Below are 24,011 nucleotides of genomic sequence, written 5' to 3'. Positions count from 1 at the left end.
TTAAAAAGGTTTATCAGCCCTAACCGGTTTGGCTCAGTGGATAGAGTGTCGGCCTGCGGACTGAAAGGTCCCAGGTTCGATTCCAGTCAAGGGCATGTACCTTGGTTGTGGGCACATCCCCAGTAGGAGATGTGCAGGAGGCAGCTGATCGATGTTTCTAACTCTCTCTCTCTCTCTCTCCCTTCCTCTCTGTAAAAAAATCAATAAAATATATTTTTTTAAAAAGGTTTATCAATGAAACAGAATCAGGAGATGTATGAACAGAGTATCCATAGCTACTTTATCATTTTATTTTTCCCATCAAAAATATTTGATTTCTTTCTTTTTCAATTTCTATTTTCACTACTCCTCAGGCTTCCCCTATATTTTAAAAAAATCTCCCTTCTAGTTTGCATATCTTCAACTTACTGCCCTTCTCTCTACCTCTTCCCCCCTTGAATTCTTGGAAAGTATTCTGTAGTCAGCTACCCTGCCCCTCCGTGGCTCCCATCTCCTCACGTGTCACTTCTACCCACACCCCCCACATGAAATTGTGCTCCTGCAGGCAGAGGACCAGTCACCTTCTGATCATCAAATCCACCTCAGTCATCATTTCCCAGCCCTGCTTGTGCATTCAGAGAGTGAGCAACTGGTATTTTTTGAAATTCCTTCTTCCACGTTTCAGTACAACTAGACCCTCCTGGCGGTGTTTTGGCATCATTTCCTGACCCGAAAGGTTAAGTGGGGAGCAGGAGCCAAGGACAGACAGAGGAGTAGGAGGCCGTTGGAGAAAGTTGTCACAAAGTCTAAAGCTCAGAGTGAGCCGCAATTCGTGGGAAAATGTGACTGGCAACGTCAAAGGCTGTTGAGCGTGTTGGGCAAGAAGAAGAGGCTTGGGACGATGTTCTCATACCAACAGCTGGCAGGCACAGCACCTGCCCTGTTTGATGTGCAGCAAGAGGCGTGCTGGGCAAGCCAGAAAGTGTAGACTGAGAGTCAGGAGAGGGAGGGAAGGAGGGATGGAGGGAGGGAGGGAGGGAGGGAGGGAGGGAGGGAGGGAGGGAGGAAGTACGAGAGGGAGGGAGGAAGAGAGGGAGGGGGGAGGGAGGGAGGAAAGGATTGGAAAAAATAATCAGAGCCCCTGATCATTTAAATTGATTTAAATTAATACTTTGTTTTATTTCTGTAAATTGTCTTTAAGCCTTTTTAGAAGTGGAGTTTTACTTTTTTTAAAAAAGCACACACCAAAATCTAATAAGAAATAAATGAAACACCAGGAATAAGAAAAATAAAAATAAATAAAATAAAATAAATTGATTTAAATTAAATAACATTCCCAACCCCTCGCTGGTAGGGGAATGCAAACCATGTTTACAGCAAACTATGATATAGTTGCCAAGTGACAAGCAGGATGCTGTGACACCAGTCACTGCTGGGACCGTCCACCGAAGGGAAAACCGTTGTCCCCACTGGGAGGAGTAAGGAAGGTGTCATGAGGTCCAGTCCGTAGACCTCCAAAATCCTAATATTTTAGAATTCTGAGCAAAAATTTTACAGACAGCCGTAACCGGTTTGCTCAGTGGATAGAGCGTCGGCCTGCGGACTGAAGGGTCCCGGGTTCGATTCCGCTCAAGGGCATGTACCTTGGTTGCGAGCACATCCCCAGTAGGGGGTGTGCAGGAGGCAGCCGATCGATGTTTCTCTCATCGATATTTCTAACTCTCTATCCCTCTCCCTTCCTCTCTGTAAAAAATCAATAAAATATATTTTAAAAAAATTTTTTTTTACAGACATAAACCCAAAACCTTTGTGGATAACCTTTGAAGAGTCAAACTAAACTTGTTAGAAAATAGTTATACTCTATACCCATTTTCAAAGACAGTAAATTCTAGAAATTGTAGATTGAAATAAACTAGTTTGGGTTATAGAAAGGATGGTGTGTGAGCAGTTAGGAAATGACGGGGTCCCTGGAGGCCTGGACAAACCCCTTGGGCGTGTTGACAGGGCTGATTAATAAGGGGCTCCAGGCTGTCGCCAGAATAAGGGCAGGCCGGGCCGATCTTGAGTTCACATAAATCCGGGTTGGAAAGCTAATGTATTAGAGGGAAGAATAATCCAAATTGTAAAGGACTTCAAAAAGCTGGAACCAAGGAGATAAAATGTACTAGGGAGACTTGTAAAGACTTCTATGCAAGTTGTGAAAATTCATTTGCAACACATATAATGAGCATCGTGTTCTTACTGGTGTATGAGGAGGACCTCAAACAATTCCCCGGTTCTGTGCTCAGCCTCATTTAATAAAGGACAGTCTGAAATCACAGGTCTTTCATAGAGGAGAGGCCTACGAGAATTACTTAAAAATTTTGTCATCTGAGGAGAAGTTGAGAAAATGAGAGGATTCAGCCTGGAAAACAGAAAGCAGACGCCAAGAAACAGACATGGCATCTCCATGGACATAGTCGGATGCTTTGTAAATGTTTCCAGAAGATATGGGAGGCCTTGGGGGAACAGAGTGATGGGTTTTCTGCAGAACATGTGAGACACTCAGAGAGAGGTTTGGGGTCCGAAGGGCTAGACAGACAATGTGGGACCAGCATGCGAAGGCTGGCACTGTGCTGAGGGGTCCCATTCGCCGGGAGGTCCCTTTGAGAGTTCCCAAGCATGGGTGTGACACAGTAGAGGGTGTTTCAGGTCCATCACCCTTGCTGCAGTGTGACTGTCACTTAGAGCGCTGAGAGACTGAAGTTGGGGAGACGAGGGAGGGAACTGTTGATCAGTAAATGAGATTTGGACTAAGGAGACAGAACAAAGCAGTGGTCCCATGGAGACAAGTGGAGGTGGGAGAGACCACCAGGCTTGATAGGCAGGTCAACCCTGGGAGTGAAGGTGGGCACTTTATGTGCAGTGGCATCATGGACCCCTTCCCTGGAGCACCAATGGCCTCGCTCATTTTAACATCTGTCCAAGACACCAGGGAAGGGACTCAAACATTTATTAGGAGGCTGATTTGAAAATTCTTTAATGTTCAGAAGACTCTCTGATTCTATGATTTTTTTAAATCTGTGTTGTTGAGAGTATTACAGACATTCCCCTTTACCCCCCCATTACTCCCTTCCACCTACTACCCACCCCAACCCAGGCCTTCACCACCCTATTATCCATGTCCAAAGGTAGTATATACACTGAGTGACCGGATTATTATGACTGGCCAGATTATTATGCCCACCCCATCAGTACTTCATTGACACTTCCAAAACTACCGAATATTGAAAACTTCCTAAGCAAATACTCTCAAGGTTTTATTATTATTACTAGGGGCCAGGTGCACGAAATTCGTGCACTGGGTGTGTGTGTGGGGGGGGGGGGGAGTGTCCCTCAGCCCAGCCTGCCCCCTCTCACATACTGGGAGCCCTCAGGCGTTGACCCCCATCACCCTCCAATCGCAGGATCGGCCCCTTGCCCAGGCCTGATGCCTTGGCCAGAGGCGTAGACCCCCATCACCCTCTGATCACCTGATCGGCCCCTTGCCCAGGCCTGACGCCTCCGCCAGAGGTGTCAGGCTTGGACAGGGGACCCCCATACCCCCCTGATCACTGGCTCTGGCCCCCGCCCAGGCCTGAGGCCTCTGGCCCAGGAATCATGCCTGGGCAGGGGACCCCCATCTCCCTCTGATCGCTTGCTCCACCCCCCGCCCAAGCCTGACGCCTCTGACCCAGGCTTCAGGCCTGGGCAAGGGGACCATCATATCCCCCCAATCCCCGGCTCCGCCCCCCACCCAGGCCTGATGCCTCGGCCAGAGGAGTTGACCCTCATCACCCTCCGATCACCAATCACCGGATCGGCCCCTTGACCAGGCCTGAGGCCTCTGGCCTAGGTGTCCGGCCCGGGCAGCGGGGACCCGCAGCTGCAGCGGCCCCGCGATCGTGGGCTCCGCTTTAGGCCCAGGCAAGGGACCCCTAGCTCCCGGGACTGCCAGCTTCGACCGTGCCCAGCTCCCATTGCTGGCTCCACCCCTACTTCCTGCTATCACTGGCCAGGGTGGCAAAGGCGCCTGATTCTCTGATCATGGCTGGGGGGCAGGGCAAAGGCGGCCCCAGGGCCGCCTTTGCCCTGCCCCCCAGCTCTTAGCTCCCCCCTGGGTTTCCGATCACTGTCAGTGGCAGGGGGCTTCTTCCTGCTTTCCCTTTCGCCTCCCTGCATTGTGCCTACATATGCAAATTAACCGCCATCTTGTTGGCAGTTAACTGCCAATCTTAGTTGGCAGTTAACTGTCAATCATAGTTGGCAGTTAACTGCCAATCATAGTTGGCAGTTAACTGCCAATCATAGTTGGCAGTTAATTTGCATATAGCCCTGATTAGCCAATGAAAAGGGTATCGTCGTACGCCAATTACCATTTTTCTCTTTTATTAGATAGGATTTGCATAACTAATTCACTTCATTGTACTGATGGGGCGGTCATAATAATCTGGCCACTCAGTGTTTATGCATATAAATTCTTTGGTTAATCTCTTCCCACCCCACCCCCCACCCTTCTTCCTGCTGAGATTCTTCAGTCTGTTCTATGTTTCCATGCCTCTGTTTCTATTTTATTCAATAATTTATTCATTAGATGCCTTGTTCATTTATTTTGATTTTTAGATTCACTTGTTGTATTTATTGACATTTTACTGTTCCTATTTTTATTTCTTCTTCTTCTTCTTCTTCTTCTTCTTCTTCTTCTTCTTCTTCTTCTTCTTCTTCTTCTTCTTCTTCTTCTTCTTCTTCTCCTTCTTCTCCTTCTTCTCCTTCTCCTTCTCCTTCTCCTTCTCCTTGCTTCTTCCTTCTTCCTTCTTCCTTCTTCCTTCTTCTTTCTTCTTTCTTCTTTCTTCTTTCTTCTTTCTTCTTTCTTCTTTCTTCTTTCTTCTTTCTTCTTTCTTCTTTCTTCTTCTTCTATACCCTTCAACATTTCATTTAATATTGGTTTGGTGGTGATGAACTCCTTTAGCTTTTCCTTTGTCCCAGATTCTCTTTGTTCCCCTATACAGAGGTGTGTCCAAGATTCCATCATCTCTTTCCACTGTCCCCCTATGAACCCAAATAAGACCCTGAGCCTCATCTCAGCCCTGATATCTTTCCCAAACTTGATTTGAAATGTGCCTTGAACAGCTTCACCTAGTGACCCCAGCTTTCTATAATATGTTAAGTACTCCAGCTTGTTTGAAGCCAAAGACCTCAGGCTCCACCCGAATTGCTGCTTCCGTATCCTTCCAGACTCCTGTTCCTGTCCTTGTGTTACCTCACTCCCAGCCCTGGTCTTGCTGTCTCCCTGAACTTCCTACTGTCGCTCTGTATCCACACCCTCTATCTGCTGTGATGTCATCTACTCCCTGCTCCCTGCAGTCCTCTAAGCCAACCCTCAAGGCCTCTCACCTTTGCCAACCAGTTCCCGCCCCAGTCCCCCTTCTGAGCTCTCTGATGGCCTGTTTGTGCTCATTTATAGCACCCACCCCTACCCCCCACCACCTCTGCCCTCCACTTCTCCCCTTGGGACACTGAAAAGCTTCCAGATTATATTCAGTAGCACACAGTCACATCCCCTTTGTTCCTTAATGTACTGCCCATTCCCAATTCACAACCACCCTGGAAGTGTCTCTGTGCTGTCCAACTAACTGCCCAACCCCTTGCTTCCTGAGGAGCTCACATTTCAAATGCACACTACCTCTGCATCATGGAGCACTCTTCCCATCTGAGTCTATACTCCCCCCAATGTGGGGACAACCTGGCATCCTTGTCTCCTGTGACCATCTCCATCAGTCAGCTGGCACTTGGCATCGGCTCCTCTGTGTGTCCCTGGAGATATGACACATAGGATAGTGATGAAAAAGGAGTCTGAACCAACAGACGTTGCTTAGGACTTCCCGCTCAGCTACAGCTAATGACTGGCCTTATCTGGGCTCCAGTTTCCTGGTTTCTGAATGAGGACGTGATTCCCGGCCGAGATTGATACAAGGGAACCCAAGCTAGCAGCCCTAAAGTAGCTGGCACAATCCAGACTCCCAGCACGTGCTCAACTGGGAGCCCGGAGCCCAGCCCACCCTGTGCCCGCTCTCCAGAATATTGGGACATTCACATGTGAAGGCAACTACCCACACCCCTTCCCTGTGCTTACAACTCCACCAGAGCTTCTCGTAGGTGAACTCAATGGAAGAAGTGAATTCCCATGAATGTTATTTTTCTCACACTATCAGATGAAATCAGGAGGAGGACATAGTAGCTAAGACTTACAGAGAAACAGATGTGCTCTAAGATGCTAAGCACGGGGAAGGGTAAATCAAAATGGCTTGGGCAACCTACTCCTGTGGAGCAGCTTAACCTCAATGAAGACGCTGTGGACAAGGTAGAGCCCACCGGTATCTGAGGGAGCACTGTTCTCACCTGTTGGGCCCTGCAGTTCCTTAGCACATTGATATGAAACAAAACCCAGGAGGGAAAAAAAAAACCTGTGCTGACTGACCTCAGGAATAGAAAAAGAACGATGAGCAAAATGGGGAAAGCAGGTCCCTTCTGAAGACCTTTGCGTCCGAGTTACCTTCCCATCGGAAGCTGAGGCACAATGTTTACGTCTTGGCAATGTTCCCTCTTTCTTAGAGTATTGAACCCGCCACTGCGTGGTTGTTGCGTAGAGCTAATTATTCCCAAGCTCTGGCATTTGCATATGTATATTTACTTTGCAAGTGTTAAATCATTCAGGAAGAGAAGAAACTCAGCGTGTTTACTTTGTGCAGATAAATATAAAGGCATGAGCTGGGAATTAATGCTGCTTTGCTTTCTTTGCTTCACCATATGGGTGGGATAGAAGGGAGCTCTTCCCTTCCCAGACTGAAACCATCTGTGCACAAACGCAGGCCCAGGCAGAGGGGGCAGTGGGAACTGGCATGGCTGACTTGAAGGACTGACTTTGGATCCTGGGGGTGCCAGCCCACGTGTGGCGATCGCTGTGACTGTCCTTACTTCCCAGCAATGGCATGCTGCTCCCCAGCATGAAAATGATTGCATTTAAATGTCAGCCCCTGAAAGATGAAAGATGATATAAAAATGCTCCAACATATGTATTTCTTCCCTGTACAGCCAGTCACACAGTCAGCTGAAGGCACTTCCAGAAAGTTCTGTTCATGTAACACTATTAACATCAAGACTTTTTAGAAAGCAATGAAAGGAAAGCAAAAAGCCTTTGTCCTCTAAGAAAGGAAACATTCATTTTTACCAGGACAAAATGTGTAAAAAAACCAAATTATATTTTAAGGACAATGAAAATGTCAAAGCAATGTCATAAAAAAAGTAGACTTCCCTAACTGGTTTGGCTCAGTGGATAGAGCATCAGCCTGCGGACTCAAGAGTCCCAGGTTCGATTCCGGTCAAGGGCATGTACCTTGGTTGCGGGCACATCCCCAGTAGGAGTGTGCAGGAGGCAGCTGATCGATGTTTCTCTCTCATCGATGTTTCTAGCTTTCTATCCCTCTCCCTTCCTCTCTGTAAAAAATCAATAAAATATATATTTTTTTAAAAAGTAGACTTGTTTTTTCTATGTCATTGTTAGGTAGGAATTACTTTAGTCGGGAGTGGTAAGAAGAGGTCTTGGTAAACAATGTCCTCAGAGGGGAAAAAATAAAGAAAAAATGTTTTTTCTGAGTTTGAAATAAACAGCCAAATTTCCAGACAATGATATGCCAATTACACAATTCTTTGTTCAACCTAAGGGACCCCCCAGCTCTATAGTAATGCCTTTTGTAAGTGACCTATGGTGCCTAAGCTATTTTATTTTGATATTTTGATAGCAAAAATAGTAGAATTTACATTGTATAAATGAATTACTTTAAAATTTTTAATTTTCTAACCAAAAATAAAGTTGGGTTTTTCTAAAAGTGGCAAATAAATGGGTTGTAATAAAGCCTTTAATAGGGGTCTGAGAATTTTTATGGCTCTAGTATTATGTGCTTTTTGTAATGTAAAAACATATATATACATATAAACATATATATGAAAATATATATGTAATGTAATATATATATAATGTAATATTTATATATATATATATATACATATATATATATATATATATATATATATATATATATATATTACATATCCCATGTAGGAGAAATAAGGAAATAAGGAATCCACTAACCTTGTGGTTATTAGTGGTGATATGAGTATACAATCACATTTCAAAATGTCTATTGTCACCTGATTCTGTAGAATATTTGTCATAAAAGCATGAGTGAATGTTCATGAGTTGTTAATCATGCACTAATGTCAACTTTCTTTCCCCAGATGCAAAGAGTTTGGCTGAAATGCTCATGAGGTAAGAATAAAACCTAGCATTCTGGGTATCATATTTAAAAGAACAATTTACAGCTTGCCTTATGATTTTTTAAATGACAGTCTAAAATTGATAAGACATATTCTTTTTGACATATAATTTCTATTCTGTGTACCAGAATATTCATGTATACCCAGTTGGGCATATGCATAGCAAATAGTATACTTTTATACGTGCCATAGGTATTCTCTTGTTGACCGGACTCAACTGATAGAATGTTCCCCATTGACCTGGGAATAGAAAAGCCACATTATAAGTGAGTGGCTTTGGTTTTACTCCCACCCAAATACACCACCTTTGAGGTCAAGCCTTCTTCCTAACAGAGGTAGCAAGAGAAGAGTTAAGAGCGAACCACAAACGGAAATTTGTGGTACCCGTGCTCTTCCAAGGCAACGGGCTGATCAGGGAAGATCCTCCCTACCCTCAGCTCCCACGGCACCTTCAGCGCCCTGCACTAGAGCACTCACCAACTTCTGCTGCAAATACCGTTCACGTCCTGTCTTGGAGGTCATAGCCTAAGTCATCACCGGGTTGGCAGCACCCAGCACTTACTTTGTCCCACTCAGTATTGAATGACTAGAGCTAGTTGAAAAAGTAAGGAGATGTTTACAACTATAGAAGATATCCCAATATTTGCATTTCAAATATTTTATATTGTAATGATTAAATCAAAAGTGGAAAAAGAATAATCAGAGGCTAGGAACCAGGTAAGAAAAAATGTCAGGGACCCCACTGGTGAATTTGAGGTTGCCATTGTGGGATGTCTCATGTAGGAAAGAAAGACAATGGGGTGTGGGGTCTCTTCCTACTGCCTACCCCACCACAGTTGGCTTTAATTTTCTTCCCCATCTTTACATAAAAAAATTAGCACATTTTTGTTATTCAGAAAGAGCCCATGCCCCAAATCACCAGGATCTTTGAAGACCTAAGGTAGAGGTGGGCTACCATTGGCCCATGGCTTACATTTCCCACAGCCATCTCTGTTTGGCCACACCAAGTAGTAAAACAATGTGAGCTGTAGGTAAAGGATATGGAGGAATCAAGGATAATTCTGAAATACTTGGTGTGAGCAATCAGACGAACATTGGAAGTGTTTGCCAAGATTAGGAAGATAGATGCAAAGTATGGATTTTATTTTATTTTTTGCAGGGTGGGGGCGAGGTGTGTTGATGAGAATGAAAAGACCTGTATGGGTCATGTTGAATGTGGGATGCTTTTTAAGCATCCAATGAAAGTGTCAGCTGGCTTGGAGCAAGAACCTGGAGCTGAGAAGAGAATTCAGAAATGCCAATGACTTATAAAGTATCTCCTTCATAGAAAGTATCTAACCACATCACACTAGATCAAACTGGCATGAGATCATGAAAATTTACACAAAAAGTCTTGAGTCCGTGCTCTTGTGAAAATCGGCGCTTGTTTGCTAAGCGAGTAGGAGGGCATTTCTGTGGCCACATGGAAGCACCCAGACACATGTGTGCTTGTGTTGAGCAAATCTGACAAAACATCTGGAAAAGCCACAGTCATTTGATTTAAATAACTCATCTACTTAATAAATTGTATAATGTAGACTTAAAATATGAATTTATGGATGACACTTAGAAATCAAGAGATTTCACATTGAATTTTGGCTTTCTGACTTCTCTTGGAAACGCTCTGACACAGCCTAATTGACAATGGCTGACTGGAGCTCCATATGGTGCCCCTTTAGACTGCGCAGCACTTGGGCTCAGCACAGCAGGGCCCTGTCCCTATCCCTACTCCAGGCCACTTTCCTGATGTGTAACCCTCTCAGAGAGCTCCTGCCCGCTGCCTCCATCCAACCCCAAACCATAGGTCATGCCTCTGACCAAAGCCCGAGACACTGGAGTCTGTTTCCTGACACGTTCAGCATGTGTTTAGTTCGGATGATTTGGTATTTTTTAGCTTCTCTGCTGCCCTAGAATGCAGCCCTCCCCTTTCTCATTAGCCCCAAGCAAGACATTAGAAAGCATCTTCTTCATTAATAGGGCAATTACTGTGGTTGAAAGACCACCTGTTGATGTGAGTAGGAATTAATAATGCTATTCCCAGTTGACTATTGCCAACGTGAAAAGTAGGAACATTAAAACTAGTAATTGCTCCCAATTGAGGTAGTTGAGGTAGTTTTCCTCCAAAGGGTGAAAGCGATTGGAAAGGAAGAACGCTTCTAAGCTCCTCAAATATGTGGATTTCTGGGGATTGATTTAGAGGTAAAAGCAATGCTTTCGATCATGCAGTCAGTTCAGTCTAAGTTAGGCTAACAGGGTAAGCAACAACAGACCTGTCACCTACCTGGTGAGTCTCTGGCCAACCTTATTTTGAATGTGACTGGGGAAGTCCAGGCAAGTCACATGCATTAGTACAGAGAAGGCCACGAAATCGCTGTCCCTGGTTCTTGCGGCTGCTTTCTTAGGAAGTTGAGGAGTTAGCAAGCTGGTGCAGTAAGAACATAGAACCACCAGTCTACATTCTAGGCCTAACTCTGCCACCAGCTGGCTGGGTGGTCTTGGATGTGTCATTTTCCTTCTCTGTGTGCAACTTCCCTTGCCTAAAAATACCCATTGGAAATCGTTCCTGGCTTTATCATTCTGTGATCTGGGTGAATGTAACATGTATTTTCCAACCATGTCCCACAAAGAACGTTCTGTGTATTTCAGCGGGATTAGATCTCCCAGAGCCAGACAGGTATAGGCAGGACAAACAGAGACAACCTGAGAGCTCTGGGGGCCCTCCCACATGGCACCATCTCCAGTCCGTGGGCTTCATGCTACTGGACACTCATCCCTCTCACCCAAGCCAGTCACCCCAGGGAAGGGGAGAAGAGACACTCCACCCAGCATGCCCAGATGGGAAGGATTTTCCTTTTATATGATTAAGCAAAAAGAAGTGTTTGAAAACTCCTTTTCTAAAAGGGGAGAGTGGCCTCCTTAAGGCACTACCCAACACATGATTATTGTCCAAAGACCAATGTTCGCAAGGGCTCGTTGTAAACAGAGAAGGGTTCAAATTGAGAGTTTAAATTCATTTAGCATTTTTGATGTTCATATTTTTGTACACATTGTATAAATAACGCTCCCAGCTATTGTGATGGCATGATTCTGATAGCCTTAGTTCTTTTATACTTACAAATTGTTCCATATCAGATGGAGAGGGGGGTGATGCGCAGAGGTATTCATTAGTTTTTCCCCACAAGCTTAAGGAAATAGTAAAACTTTAAAAAGTTATAGCAACTGCACGTAATTTATTGGCTAACCCTGGGAGTGCCATCCACTATGCAGCATCAGCTCTGTCATTTTAGTCAGACAACCGGATGGCAAATGGGTGGTGGAAGGTTATATTTCAATAATAACAAATATAGTTAGTATGATCCTATATTATATAAAAGAGGCAATTTTTGTTTTCATAATGAAAGCATTCAGAATATTGTTTCAGGTCATAAATGAGGTTTCTTTAAATAGATTTTTTTTAAGGTTGGCTGCTGTTCTAATGACCAATTGTTATAATTTTAGAGAATCAGCCTTCATACAACAATAGGTTATAAAATATGGCAGCAAAAATTAAAGCAAAGAAACAATTTAGTCAGGACCTAATAACTCATTTAGAATGAGAATATTATTGTCCTTAAGCAAAGCTTCTGGGATTTGTCACTCAGCTCACACTGGACTCACGAAACAGCGTGGTTTCTCACTAACCTTCAACAAGTATTTATTGAGCACCTACTTTGGCCACATACTGTTCTAAGTTTTAGGGAGAATCTGGGAACAGAATAGATGAAAAATACCCCTTGTAGAGCTTATACTCCAGTGGGGAAGACAGATAATAGAAAAGCCCATTACATATATGCTAGGGAACATCCAGTGCTAAGGAGACCAGATTCAGCGGAGAATGGGGAGAGGAAGCCTGAGGAGTTCCCACACAGGGCCAAGCCCACTCCTTCTAAAAGAGCGAGGGAGGGAGCCAGCCCCGTGGGTACTAGGGTGAGGGTGGGGTGTAGAGTGTTCTAAGTAAAGGCTCAGCAACTGCAAAGGGAGGGGGGAGCAATCAGGCCCTGGCTCTCTAGGTTGATTGGGCCTTTTTTTTTTTTTGCCTCTGGCTGCAGGGCTTTGAGGCAAAGGTCCTTGGAGGAGCCGTTTACCTCCAGCTCCGATTGTCCTACTTCGCAAAGTGTAATCATATTCTGAACCTGTGTCACGGGCCATGAGGCAGCACAGTCATGTAGCTGGCTTCCTGCGTCAGTCTGCCAGCGGACTCCTAGTTGCTAAGAACAGCCTTCCCCGCGTCCCTGGCTGGTTAGCAGAGCAGCCCCGACTGCCTCATAACTATTCATGAGGAGCAGGGGGGAGTGGCTCACTCTTCTATTTCTGGTACAAGGACAAGCTCAAGTCCCTAGTGAACTTTCTAAACAGGTCCTTCCGGCATTCACCAGGGAGTAGTTCCCATATGTTTTGGGGGAAATAGAGCTTGTCGAAGCATGATGTAACCACAGCCCAGGTCACTGAAATGCTCTTCATTTCATATGAGTATTTGGATCTTTGTTTTAAAAAACTTACCCACACACAAAGTGAGAACAAAGTTAGGTAACTAAAAGAGGATACAGACCTTGTGAAAAATTCAGGCCAACACGTTTGAATCTGGGCTCTGGGTAATTAGCATAATCTAGCTACATGACCCAGTTGCTCATCTGTGGAGCAGGAAATCTGGTTCAAGGTCAAGTCCTGGGGAGGAATGATGCGCCCCGCAGAAGAGGTTATTTTGGGGGGCAGTTTTGTTTACACACAAGTGGAAAAACAAGGGCCATTATAAAATATTCAGGATATTAACCTGGACTTCCCTATGCAGAGGTCTAATGGCCTCTCGAGTGACCTTGACCTTCGCAGGATTAGCATTCCTTCAGCCACAAGGTTCAAGAGTAGACAAGAGTTCTCGGGGGCAAGGAGGGATCTGGGACTCCTGGTGAATGCTTGGTCAGAGGAAAAGCACTGAGATGTAGAAGGGACACCCCCTTTATCCTCCATGAACTGTCACGAAATCATCATTTAGGCTCCAGAAAGCTGTCTCAGAACAGATCTTGACAATTCTCAGTTGGATTTGTGGATTACCACATTGATTGAAACCCCTGAATGACAGCTGCCTCTCAGAGGGTGTTCCAGTAAGTGAGGATTATTTTCAAAATCTGCCCGATCCTTACAATTCTGTAAAGACGGAGCACAGCTCTCCAGTGCAGATGGCTAATTAAAGCCTTTCTCCTCTTTTTGTATTTTTGTGTAACATGCAGACTTTTTTTTTTACTCCGGGCTGTAACTGAATGCGGTTATCACATGCCATTTACTACCTGTTTTCATTTGTGATCATCAGGCAGCTCACTCCAAGAGTCATTTTCTGGCACACAAATTTTGAGATAGAGTTCTTACAGTAATGGCGGGGTTTCTTCTATTCTAACATGCAATACCTGTTAGGAACACTGAGCGGATGTCAGGGGAGCTAACAAGGCTGATGCTTTGTTACCAGAACAAAAATAAAACCCCACCAGCTATCACTACAAATCCCTTAGTCAGACCCCCTCCGATGAACGGCTGGTCCCACACCTCCTCCCTGGCTGCCAGCAGGCTCTCTCCACCTGACCAATAAAAGTGTTGTTGGTTTAAAATCGCTCCTTCCCCCACTGAACTTTTACACAAGAAATGGGAAGTTACAAAAGTTCTATTGATAGATATAGACTCAAGCTCCATTAGCAATTTGTATTTTCTGAACCTCGACACTGACTGCTGAAATGTACTATGAACAAACACACTTTGAATAAAGGGAACATTTTCCTGCCATGTTCTTCCCCCCTCCTCCCCACAAGGCAGTCGCATCATTAGATAGGAAACCAAGGTGGTGCGCAAGCACAGGCGGGCGTGATGTACCACTGAGCTGTGTGTGTTCATACCTCCCTCCTACTTCCTTCCCAGCAAGAACACCCGGACCTCGGACACCCTGAGCAAGCAGCAGCAGACCCTGAGGATGCACATCGACATACCCAGAGCCCAGCTTCTGATTGAAGAGAGAGACACGATGGAGACCATTGGTAAGGGGCCACGCTGGCCGCTCTGCACCACGTGGCTGCCACAGCCACGCCCTCTCAGCCCACCCAATGGGGTGTGGGAAGTAGCAGGTATGAGAGCATCTTGAATGCTGCCTGAGCAAAGAAGTAGGAAGCTAGAGGAGAATAATAAGTGCCAGCAAATGTGGTGGGGAATGAACGTGTATTCACCTCAGAGGTTGCCCGAGATCGGAGTTCCCCAACTCTGATCCACGTCGGGCCTCCCCTGGAGAGGCTGTAGAACAAACACCTGTGATCAAACAACCCTAGAAGGGCGCACACTTGGAAGCCCACCACGTCCCCTCCCCATCAGCTCCACCAAGGCCTCCATTAGCGGGAACGTCGCAACTCTGCTGAACACCTAACAGACAAATGTCTGTGCGGGGGCTCTTTCCCCACCCCCAGCACCTACACGCAGTCTCCGTGTCTTCCCAGTGCTTTGGGGGTCACAGTGCCCTTGTCCCACGATGGCAAGACAGACACCTGGAAGGCTTTGGGGACTTGTGTGCCCAGGACCCAGGTGTCTTGACTCCTTCCCTCCTCTTTCCACCCCAAGTCCACCACCCACACTGCCCGCCCAGGTAGTTCCATTTGCTCCAGAATCCGAGACTTCGTATTTCCATGCAGTAATGACCGGAAGAATAGGTCGCATTTATTGAGAGAGAGCTTTCTACATGCCATGTACTTGTCTACGCACTTTTTGCAAATTCTTTTTTATTTGTTTTATTTTTTGTTGTTGAAAGTATTACAGATGTCCCCTTGTTTTCCCCATCAGTCCCTTCTAGCCTGCACCCGCCCCTGCCCCAGGCCTTCACCACACTACTGTGTGTCTGTGGGTTATGCATATATGCATACAAGTTCTTTATGTGCATTATTTAATTTCACCCTCCTAACCCACATAGGGAAAGGGTACAACTGAGTAACCAGGACTTAGAGAGGTCACGTAGTTTTCAAGGTCATGTAGTTTTCAAGGTCACACAGATGGTTGGGAGCAGAAGCTGGGTGGGTCCCCCGCCAGCTGCCTGCTTCCATATCAGCAGGCTACTTCCCAGAACCCCTCGCCTCAGAAGTATCACCAAGCTTCCCAGTACCCATGGAAACAGACTCCAGGGCAGTTTGCCAAGGCTGCCTCTGTTTGTTCTCGAAAGTGTTCTCTGGCACTCGGTCCCAGGGCAGCCCTTTCCTGTGGCTTGGCTGAAACTACTTACCTCCCAGCACGTACCCTAGATCCTGCCAGGAAGGCAGTGGCAAACGGCCAGGTGGGCAGGACACCTGCCTCGCCCCTCGCCCTGCCCTGCTTTATGTTCTAATAGAACAGCGGAGACCTCTTGACCTAATGGCTCATAAATTCTGAGGCCCTGGCTGTTAGTTTTGTCTGGGCGTGCCAGCACTTCGAGAGGGTCGGTCAAGTCCAATTTGACTTTCCACCAACCAAGTTCAGTTAAAAGGCACCCATGTTGTGTGAGGGGGCATCCTGCACTACACGAGATTTCATTAGCTCACTCTCAGCAGGATAAGGCACCATGTTCTGTTCGTTGATAATTTTTTCTTTTCAGTGGTATATCTGAAATATTTTTATTTATTCATTGATTGATTTTAGAGAGAGAGGAAGGGAGAGAGAGAGAGAGACAACGAGGGATAGAGAGAGAAATATTGAGTTGTTGTTCACTTACTTATTCACTCATTGGTTGAATCTTATATGTGCCCTGACCAGAGATCAAACCCGCAACCTTGGCATATTGGGATGATGCTCTACCCAACTGAGCTACCCGGCCAGAGCGGGAAACTTTTTCATTAAATTCAATAGCCTGGGCATTAAAACTAAAATTTATTTTGAAATATCAGTTCAAAAATCAAAATATAATCCCTTTGGCCTTATAGTTAGGGTATCTGTTACCTGTTCCACACTAGAGTGTTGAGCATTCCACGGAAGGCTGTTAAAAGCTGGGCGGAGCCTGGGAGAGCATCATCTCCCAGTAGCCAATCACTGGCCCAAACCAGAGACAGAGCTGCCGTAGTCATTTCAGTAAATGCATCCCATTCCTCGCAGGCTCATCCGTCACCAGAGTCACTTCCCTCCTGGCGACGCTGACAGTGGTCGATGGCATTTTCTAATTACTGGGGAAGTAGAAATACGATGCTTTCAAACGCTCTGGGCTCAGACTACAAGAGTCCAATATGAAAGTGCCATTCATTTCTGCCTGGAATGAATGGTGAACCTCAAACACTGACAGGCACCAGAATTTTCCCATTAAAAGTTTGCAACCTGGCCCCGCACATGCCCTGGTCTGCTCCTAGCCGGCAGCATGTTGGAAACCACAAGGCATCCGTATTGTTCATGAAACACACGTGCAGATGCCAGGGCTGATGCCGGCTCCAGCGGCGAGGAGCCGTCTCTATGGAAAGGCCGCCTACTTGAGGGGCCAGTGAAGGCTGCGGGGCCAGCCCCCCAAGCCCAGCCCTGCCCCTGCTGAGGCCCAAACTCCCAGTGCCACACGCTGCAATGCCAGCAGACACCTTGGCAGTCTTCCTGTGCTTTCTCTGCCAAGAAATTTTATTCCGACTTCAAGAGGCTTTCCTTTCCTGCCAGAACCTGAGTAATTGGATTTTGTAAGGTTCGTTCTGTTCAGAGCCTTTTTTGGGCACAGAAGTCTCGCTGTGCTGTTTGTGACTTTCACATTCCCACTCCCCGTCGAGGCACGCCGTAGCCTGGTCCCCGCTGACTGATCGCTCACACGAGCTCCATCCCAGGCTGCGGTCCCTGAAAATTCCTGACAAATCCGTATATCCTCTCCAGAGCTCCCCTTGGAGTAAGGATGCTCTTAAGAAAGTGTGGAAAGTCTCAAAGTAAAATAATGAAAATCTTGAGGCAACCAAATCATGACACGCAGCTCAACCAACTGCTGCTCCAAGCACTGAAATGCCCCCCATTCATCTGAGCCCAGGCTCGTGCTCCAGGAACCCACATGTCCCCACACCAATAGGACTAGGAGACTCTGACAAGGGAGTCATTTTGAGAAGTCAACTAAGGGATGTTCTAGAGTCACCAGAGCACAGAAAAGGTGAGAAGAAAAGGAACATTCCTCAAAACCATTAAATTAAAAGAGAGGAATCCTACACTCTGAAGACTTTTTCTTCTCCCCGCCCCCCCCAACCCCCAAACATTTGCCAAGTTCAGTGTGACCTCCCCGGTATAGACCCTTCAGTGGAGTTTTCCTAGTGCTCAGCGCTTCCTCCAGATGGCAGCCCACAGCTGGGTGGGGCCCACCTCGCTGGTGCTGTCCCAGGTGAGCTTTGACATCCATCCCAAACTCTATCAAACAGGAAGCTGCAGCAAGCCCCGCCCCCAAATCAGTGCTTCCTAATAAAAAGACCAGGCCCCAGGGCGTGGAGCAACCCTTCTCTGAGGTCATGCGCTTTCATTTATGCTCCCAGAGGAACCCCTAGGGATAGTCCACTTTTAGAACTCTGGACCAGTTCTAATGCAGAGCTTCCATTTTTTGTTGTCTTTGTTGCTTTAGATGAGGTTATTGTGGTGGTTAAGGAAAGGCCAAGGAGTCGTGTACAGGGGATAAACATTTGGCTCTGTGTCCCTGCTGTTCCCTAGATGACCGCTCCACCGTGCTGCTGACGGATGCTGACTTTGGGGAGGCCGCAAAGCAGAAGTCCCTGACGGTCACCCACACGGTCCATTACCAATCGGTGTCGCAGGCCACCGGGCCCCTGGTGGATGTGTCGGATGCTCGGCCGGGAACGAGTGAGTGGTCCAACAACACTTGAATGGTGTGGGTGATATCGATGCTGACAGCATGTTACCTGCTCCGTCCCTGTCAAAGGAAAGTGGGGGAAGGGTGGCCAGCCCTAGGCCTCAGAAACCAATAGGGATGACGGCATCATTAATTGGAACGTTGAAGTTTTATTGCTTGAGCTAAGCTGATATTAAACGGTGTCAGTTGTAGCCAATAACTCTTGGTACTGGTTTACTATGAAAGTACTCGAAATTTCAGGTCAAATTCATTTGTTATATTTAGGCAACACGGGAAAAGAGAAAAGTAATTAATATGAGTGTGTATCTTCTGCGCCAGGACTGGGAGAGAGAGACGATAGCGTATCTGTTATCTTTGCAACAGCCCTGCAAGGGAACAACTTACATAGTACATGTTATAGCCCCTATTTCACAGAGAGAAAACTGAGTCTCCGCAGAGTTAGGTGAACAGCCCAAAGCTGTCAGTCTCTCTGCCTGTCCTCGAAGCTCATGATTTTGTCCTGAACACACTGTTTGAGAAAAAATAGAATTCTGGTGAGTCTGGGGATCATATTCAATTTTGCTCTCAATATTTGCATATGTGATATATGGAAATTAATTACTGCAATGAAATTAAATCCCCTAATAGGTGTCTAGAGCTTATTAATGAGATATTCTTGTTCCTTCATAATTGAAATTGTTTCTAAATCTCTTTAAAGGCTGAGAAATTGATTTCCCGATTATTATCTTTTGGGAAGCTTTGATGTCTAGCTTTTAAATCTCTAATCACTCTCTTTGTAAAAATTTATATTCTTAGAGTGTTATAATTAGAAAAATAAATATTAGAGTGTTAAAAGCTATTCTCCATAATTTCTGACTTGTCGAGCATTTGTGGAATGCCCTGAGCTTCATGGAGCTAACTGGTCGACCCCTAAGCAGCAGTGTATTATGCAGGAAAACCATGTTAACCCTCACTGAGATTCACTGGAAAACTGGGTTTCCAGCCCATGCTACAGAGGTGGTGAGGATGAACTGAAAAAATGGCTGGCCCAGTCCTGCAGGGGCTCTCGGCCAGCATCACACATTGCCTTTCCCTCTGAGCCTGGGGGTTCCACCTGAGGGTCATGCCCCATGCAGCAACCACAGCTGACAGAGCCACACTTCTTCCATCTGCGAGGAATTCACTAAATAATGTCAACAAACATTAGGCAAACCTACTCAAATGCATGCGTCCGTCTCTAGTTCCTAATGAAAGGAGAGTCATCCATTCAGCTTCTGCAGAACAGTCTCTAGTAGTGAAAGATCTTTGGGGTCATCTTTCATTAAATATTCTCTCCTAACCACATAGTGAGGGAGGGACTAAGTGCATTCATTTTTATTTAGAAGTAGAGCCAGTGGCTATACCCCTCCCCCGCACACCCCCTCACCCCCGAGAATTACCCCCAGGAGCCTGGGCCAGGCACTTCCTAAAGCCCAGTTTTCTGGTTGCCTTTTGTACCACAGATCCTGTCACCACTGCCAGAGGTGACACCTGTGTCACGTCAGGCCCCTGGAGCAGGTCCTCACTGCAGCCTGGCATATTTGCCGAGGTTCACTGATAGTCCATTTCCTCAATGACAAAGGACCTTGTTGTTCCGATCTAGTTACTGTAGGACTGTGTTGTCATTGTAGAACTCCTTATTTTTAAGAAGAGTGTCTAAAATAAGTTGTTTGCACACTAGAATGTGACAGCATCCTGGATTCTGTGTCTCTAAGCATTTTCTGTTTGCCAAAGAGTTGCCACAAATTCTTATTACGAGGATGAGAGACATCGCACAATGTGCCGTCTGTCTCTTTCAACCTGTGAAACACAGGCCTCGGCTGTGTCCATACCTCATTCCCTTCCCTGTCTGCCATGTGGATAGGATACACCAAAAGCTGGGACTCCATTCCTGTCAGCTTCCCCAACTCATCACAAGCACTGCACGCAGTAGGAATCCAGTAAATATATAGAAACTAGAGGCCCAATGCACGAATTCATGCACCAGTGGGGTCCCTCAGCCTGGCCTGCGGAATCGGGTCCAAATCGGCTCTCCAGTATCCTCCCAGGGGTCCCAGATTGCAAGAGGGCACAGCCCAGGCCGAGGGACCCCACCCGTGCATGTTCAGGGCCGGGGAGGGACGCAGGAGGTTGGCCAGCTGGGGTGGGACCGCAGGAGGGCTCCAGGGCGTGTCCGGCCCATCTTGCTAGTCCCAATTCCACCGGACCCCAGCAGCAAGCTCACCTACCGATCGGAGTGTCTTCCCCCTAATGGTTAGTTCACATCATAGCGAGCAGTTGAGCAGCCTTAGCATATCATTAGCATATTATGCTTTGATTGGTTGAACGGATGACTGGACAACTGGACACTTAGCATATTAGGCTTTTATTATATAGGATGCTGACTGACTGTCAAGCTCTGAAACCAGAGTAGAGGGGATAGAAAATAACTCACGGTTAGCATTTTGAACAGGACTTGGGCAATCTGCTCTTTCCCTCTCTGTTCTCCATTTCCTGAGACACTGTATCTCCTCCCCCAGTGGGAAGGGTCCCTTTTAATATGTACACAGTCCCCCCAGCACACTTTGCAGACTCTCACCAATGAGATTATTACCATCATCTATTTTACTTACAAAATGTGCAAGGTTACAAACGCATGTGAAGTGGTAAACACTAGATTTGACCTGGGGTTTGTTTTGCTTTGTTTTGTCATATTTACCTGGAAGTCATCCACTCATCCACCACTCATTCATTTGTGCAAAGAGCATCTACGCAGCACCTGATGTGCACGGGGCTGGACTGAGAAATGCACCAGACGCAGCTCCTGTCCCACCAGCACTACTGATGAGCTCCTTTCTACACCACAGGCACCTCCAGCATCTCGTGCGATGATTTCTTCAAAATGTTTTTAGTGATTTTTTAGAGAGAAAGGAAGGGAGAGAGAGAGAGATAGAAACATTGATGAGAGAGAAGCATGATCAATTGGCTGCCTACTGCACACCCTCCACAGGGGATCGAGCCTGCAACCCAGGCATGTGCTCTGACTAGGAACCAAACCGGCAGCCTCTTGGTTCCTGGGTCGATGCTCAACCACTGAGCTACACTGGCCGGGCTTGTTTGATGATTTTTAATGGGTATTTTCTCTGTCAAACCCTCTAAATTGAGTTTCTAGCCATCCTGGATCAGCCTACCAAATGTCCTGCTAGCATCTTCCCATTAGACAGGGCGTGCTCCATCCCTTGCCTGGTGCTTGTCACTCAGGAATCATGGGCTGGACCTTGAGATTTGCTGAGCCCTCCCTTGTGCCCACAGCTTCCTCTCTCCACGCCTCACAGAGGCTCTGCAGGTGGGCGATGTTGCCCCAGACCTCAGAGGCGAGGGGAGTGGGCACCTCCGATGAGCTCACAGCCAGCCAGTAGTGAAGCGGGAGTTAGGGCACCTAGCTCCAAAGCGCCCACTCTCAACCCCCTGTTGTTGCCTTTAAGTAGAGATGATGCTCCTAACAGGATATCCAGGGACCCCGTAAATTCCAATATCTGTTCAGTAGGAAGAGTTTACAACATGGATTGGATCTTTTTTGTCGAGACTTTGAAAGAACGCACACTCCATCGCCCAGAGTGGTACCGGACACAGCACTGCAGAGAGATCCGATTGGGCGAGGAGCGCCGTGTATATAATCCCGTGAGGAATGCTGGTTTACTGAGTGACAGGAGTAGCCAGTCCTGCCAGTTTCATCTTCTCTCTGAGACAGCTGGGAAATCCCTCATGAAAAGCTGCGGCCTGGACACCTATAATATCAGGGAATAAAAACGGATTAATACCATGATCACGGCACCCATGACATGTTTTATGCCCCCATTATCCACAAAATCCTCTCATCCCAAATTCAGGATCATGAAAATCACTTGATTCCATGGGCAGGAGCTTAAGGCAGGGTCAGAGCCGATGCTGAGAGGCCAAGAATTATGTATGTCACTACCCTCTCATTCACTAGCCATCTAGCAGGCGTGAGGCCGCATCGCTAAGTTGTATTTATATTACAACGTTGGGGCGTCACATAAAAGGCTTTCCATGCAGGAGCAGTGAATTCCAACACGCGTTAGGCCAGTAGATGAGCCAGTGAAATAGACAAAGGAAGCTACCGTGTGGGATCCAAGGAAAATTTTGACTTTCGCTGCTGTCTCAGGCGCTGTCATAGAGAAGAGTTCAGTTCAAGCACACAGCAGCTCCAAAAACCTGATTATTACAAAAATGTGTCACCTACCCCCGCATGCTATAGATTAAGACACGTTTGCCCAGAGCAGAACGGAACTGCAGGCTGCGGTTCAGGAAAGTAATATCATGACCTATATTCCCAACATTATCAGGCCACGGCCCGGCTGTCCTGGTCTAGAGAAAAGGGGTGAAGAATCAAATTACCTTGAGAAGAGCTGGAGCTTTGACTAGAAGCTGACAAGTGCTTCCTGCCCATGGAACCTTCTACATGGGGGATGTCAGTGAGCAAGGGGGCTGAGGGAGTGAGGGTCTCGGCCCCACCACCTGTGGGTGGGCTTGACGGAGGGAACGCAGGCGAGGGTTTTGGGGGGTTGGAGGAAATTGTGTCCTTGAAATGGGACTATCTGGCTGACCCCTCCCCCACAAGCATCCATACCAGGTATAAACCTGGTCCACAGCTTTAGCAGTTGCAAGAAACTTCAAGAATAAAAATGAAGAACCCTCAGCATGTATGTAAGGAACTGGGTAATTTTCTGGAAGAGACTCATTAGCATTTAAATAACAAGCTCCCTTCTCAAATCCTCGTGCCTGGAGGACATTTCGCCTCCCACCCATGAGAGAGTGCCTCTCTCTCAGGGAACCTCTCTCCTGGCATTTCCGTGGAGAAACACTTATCATTCCTACCTGGCTGTCCAGAGAGCTCGGCGCTCGGCCATCGCTCGCATTCTAATCAAGGCAAAAAAAAAGTCTCCCAATTAAAGTCTGCCGTGAAATTGTGCAAGTACAGGAAGAAATGTGTCTTAAAATCAATGCCCCGGAGAATGGGCACCAAGACAGAGCGTATTAATGACCCAGGAAGCCTTAAATTCTATTGATTTGGCTGCCATCTCAGAGCTTCTCTCCAGCATTGTAGAATGATGGATTAGGTCCCAAGTCCAGTTACCAGAAACTTGCAGAGGAAAATACTCCATTTCAAAAGCAAGTCATTTCCCCGCTTTCAGGGTCGGCCTGCCGTGACCCAACATGGAATTATAGACGAGCCCGTGCCCAGGGGACAGCGCATCAGAGCACTTAGCTGTGCAGGGCGAGGACGCGTGTGGTTGAGTGATGGGCAACCTCTGGACTGAAGGTCAAGTGTTGGGCTCCATGTTCATCACTTCATTACCGGGTCGCTTCTCTCTGAGCTTCCATCGCTACATCCATAAAGTGGCCCTGGACCATACGTATTCGTCTAAGGACCTGCGTGTGCCAGGGATGGGAGTCAGCTCTGCAAAGGGACCCAAGGCTGCGTGCCCAGCCCTGCCCTGGTCAGACACGCAGGCTCCTGAGAGCCCAGAAGCCAGGCAGGGCAACACGCTGCCACTTGGTTTTGTTTCTTTGGAGTTGCTCCATTAGTGGTGAGCAGTGAGCATGGACGGCTGTGTTTAGAAGCGGCCAGACTGTGTTGAAAGGGGTCTGCTTAGAGTTCCTCTTTGAGAAGCAGAGAAAGTAAAGGCGGAAGCCGCCCCTGTGGCATCTTCTGCTGCCTTAGGCCAGAGCCCAGAAAAATCCTTACAGGCACCTGAGCCCCTCTGCTTTCCACAGGCTTCCA

General features: G+C 46.8%; 1 protein-coding gene across 1 annotated transcript in view; it reads left to right on the top strand.

Moving 5' to 3' along the window:
* The window catches only part of DSCAM (DS cell adhesion molecule), a 460,072-nt gene that overhangs the window by 417,289 nt on the left and 18,772 nt on the right, over positions 1-24,011 (top strand). The window contains exons 29-31 of the mRNA XM_059685889.1: positions 8,293-8,323; positions 14,311-14,426; positions 18,049-18,198. Of these exons, the coding sequence (XP_059541872.1) occupies positions 8,293-8,323; positions 14,311-14,426; positions 18,049-18,198 (297 nt within the window). The remainder of the gene's footprint in view (positions 1-8,292; positions 8,324-14,310; positions 14,427-18,048; positions 18,199-24,011) is intronic.

Source organism: Myotis daubentonii, chromosome 3 (genome assembly GCF_963259705.1).
Source record: "Myotis daubentonii chromosome 3, mMyoDau2.1, whole genome shotgun sequence".
NCBI classification, from domain to species: domain Eukaryota; kingdom Metazoa; phylum Chordata; class Mammalia; order Chiroptera; family Vespertilionidae; genus Myotis; species Myotis daubentonii.
The sequence above is the reverse complement of the archived record's forward strand: the minus strand, read 5'-3'. Positions and strand labels throughout refer to the sequence as shown.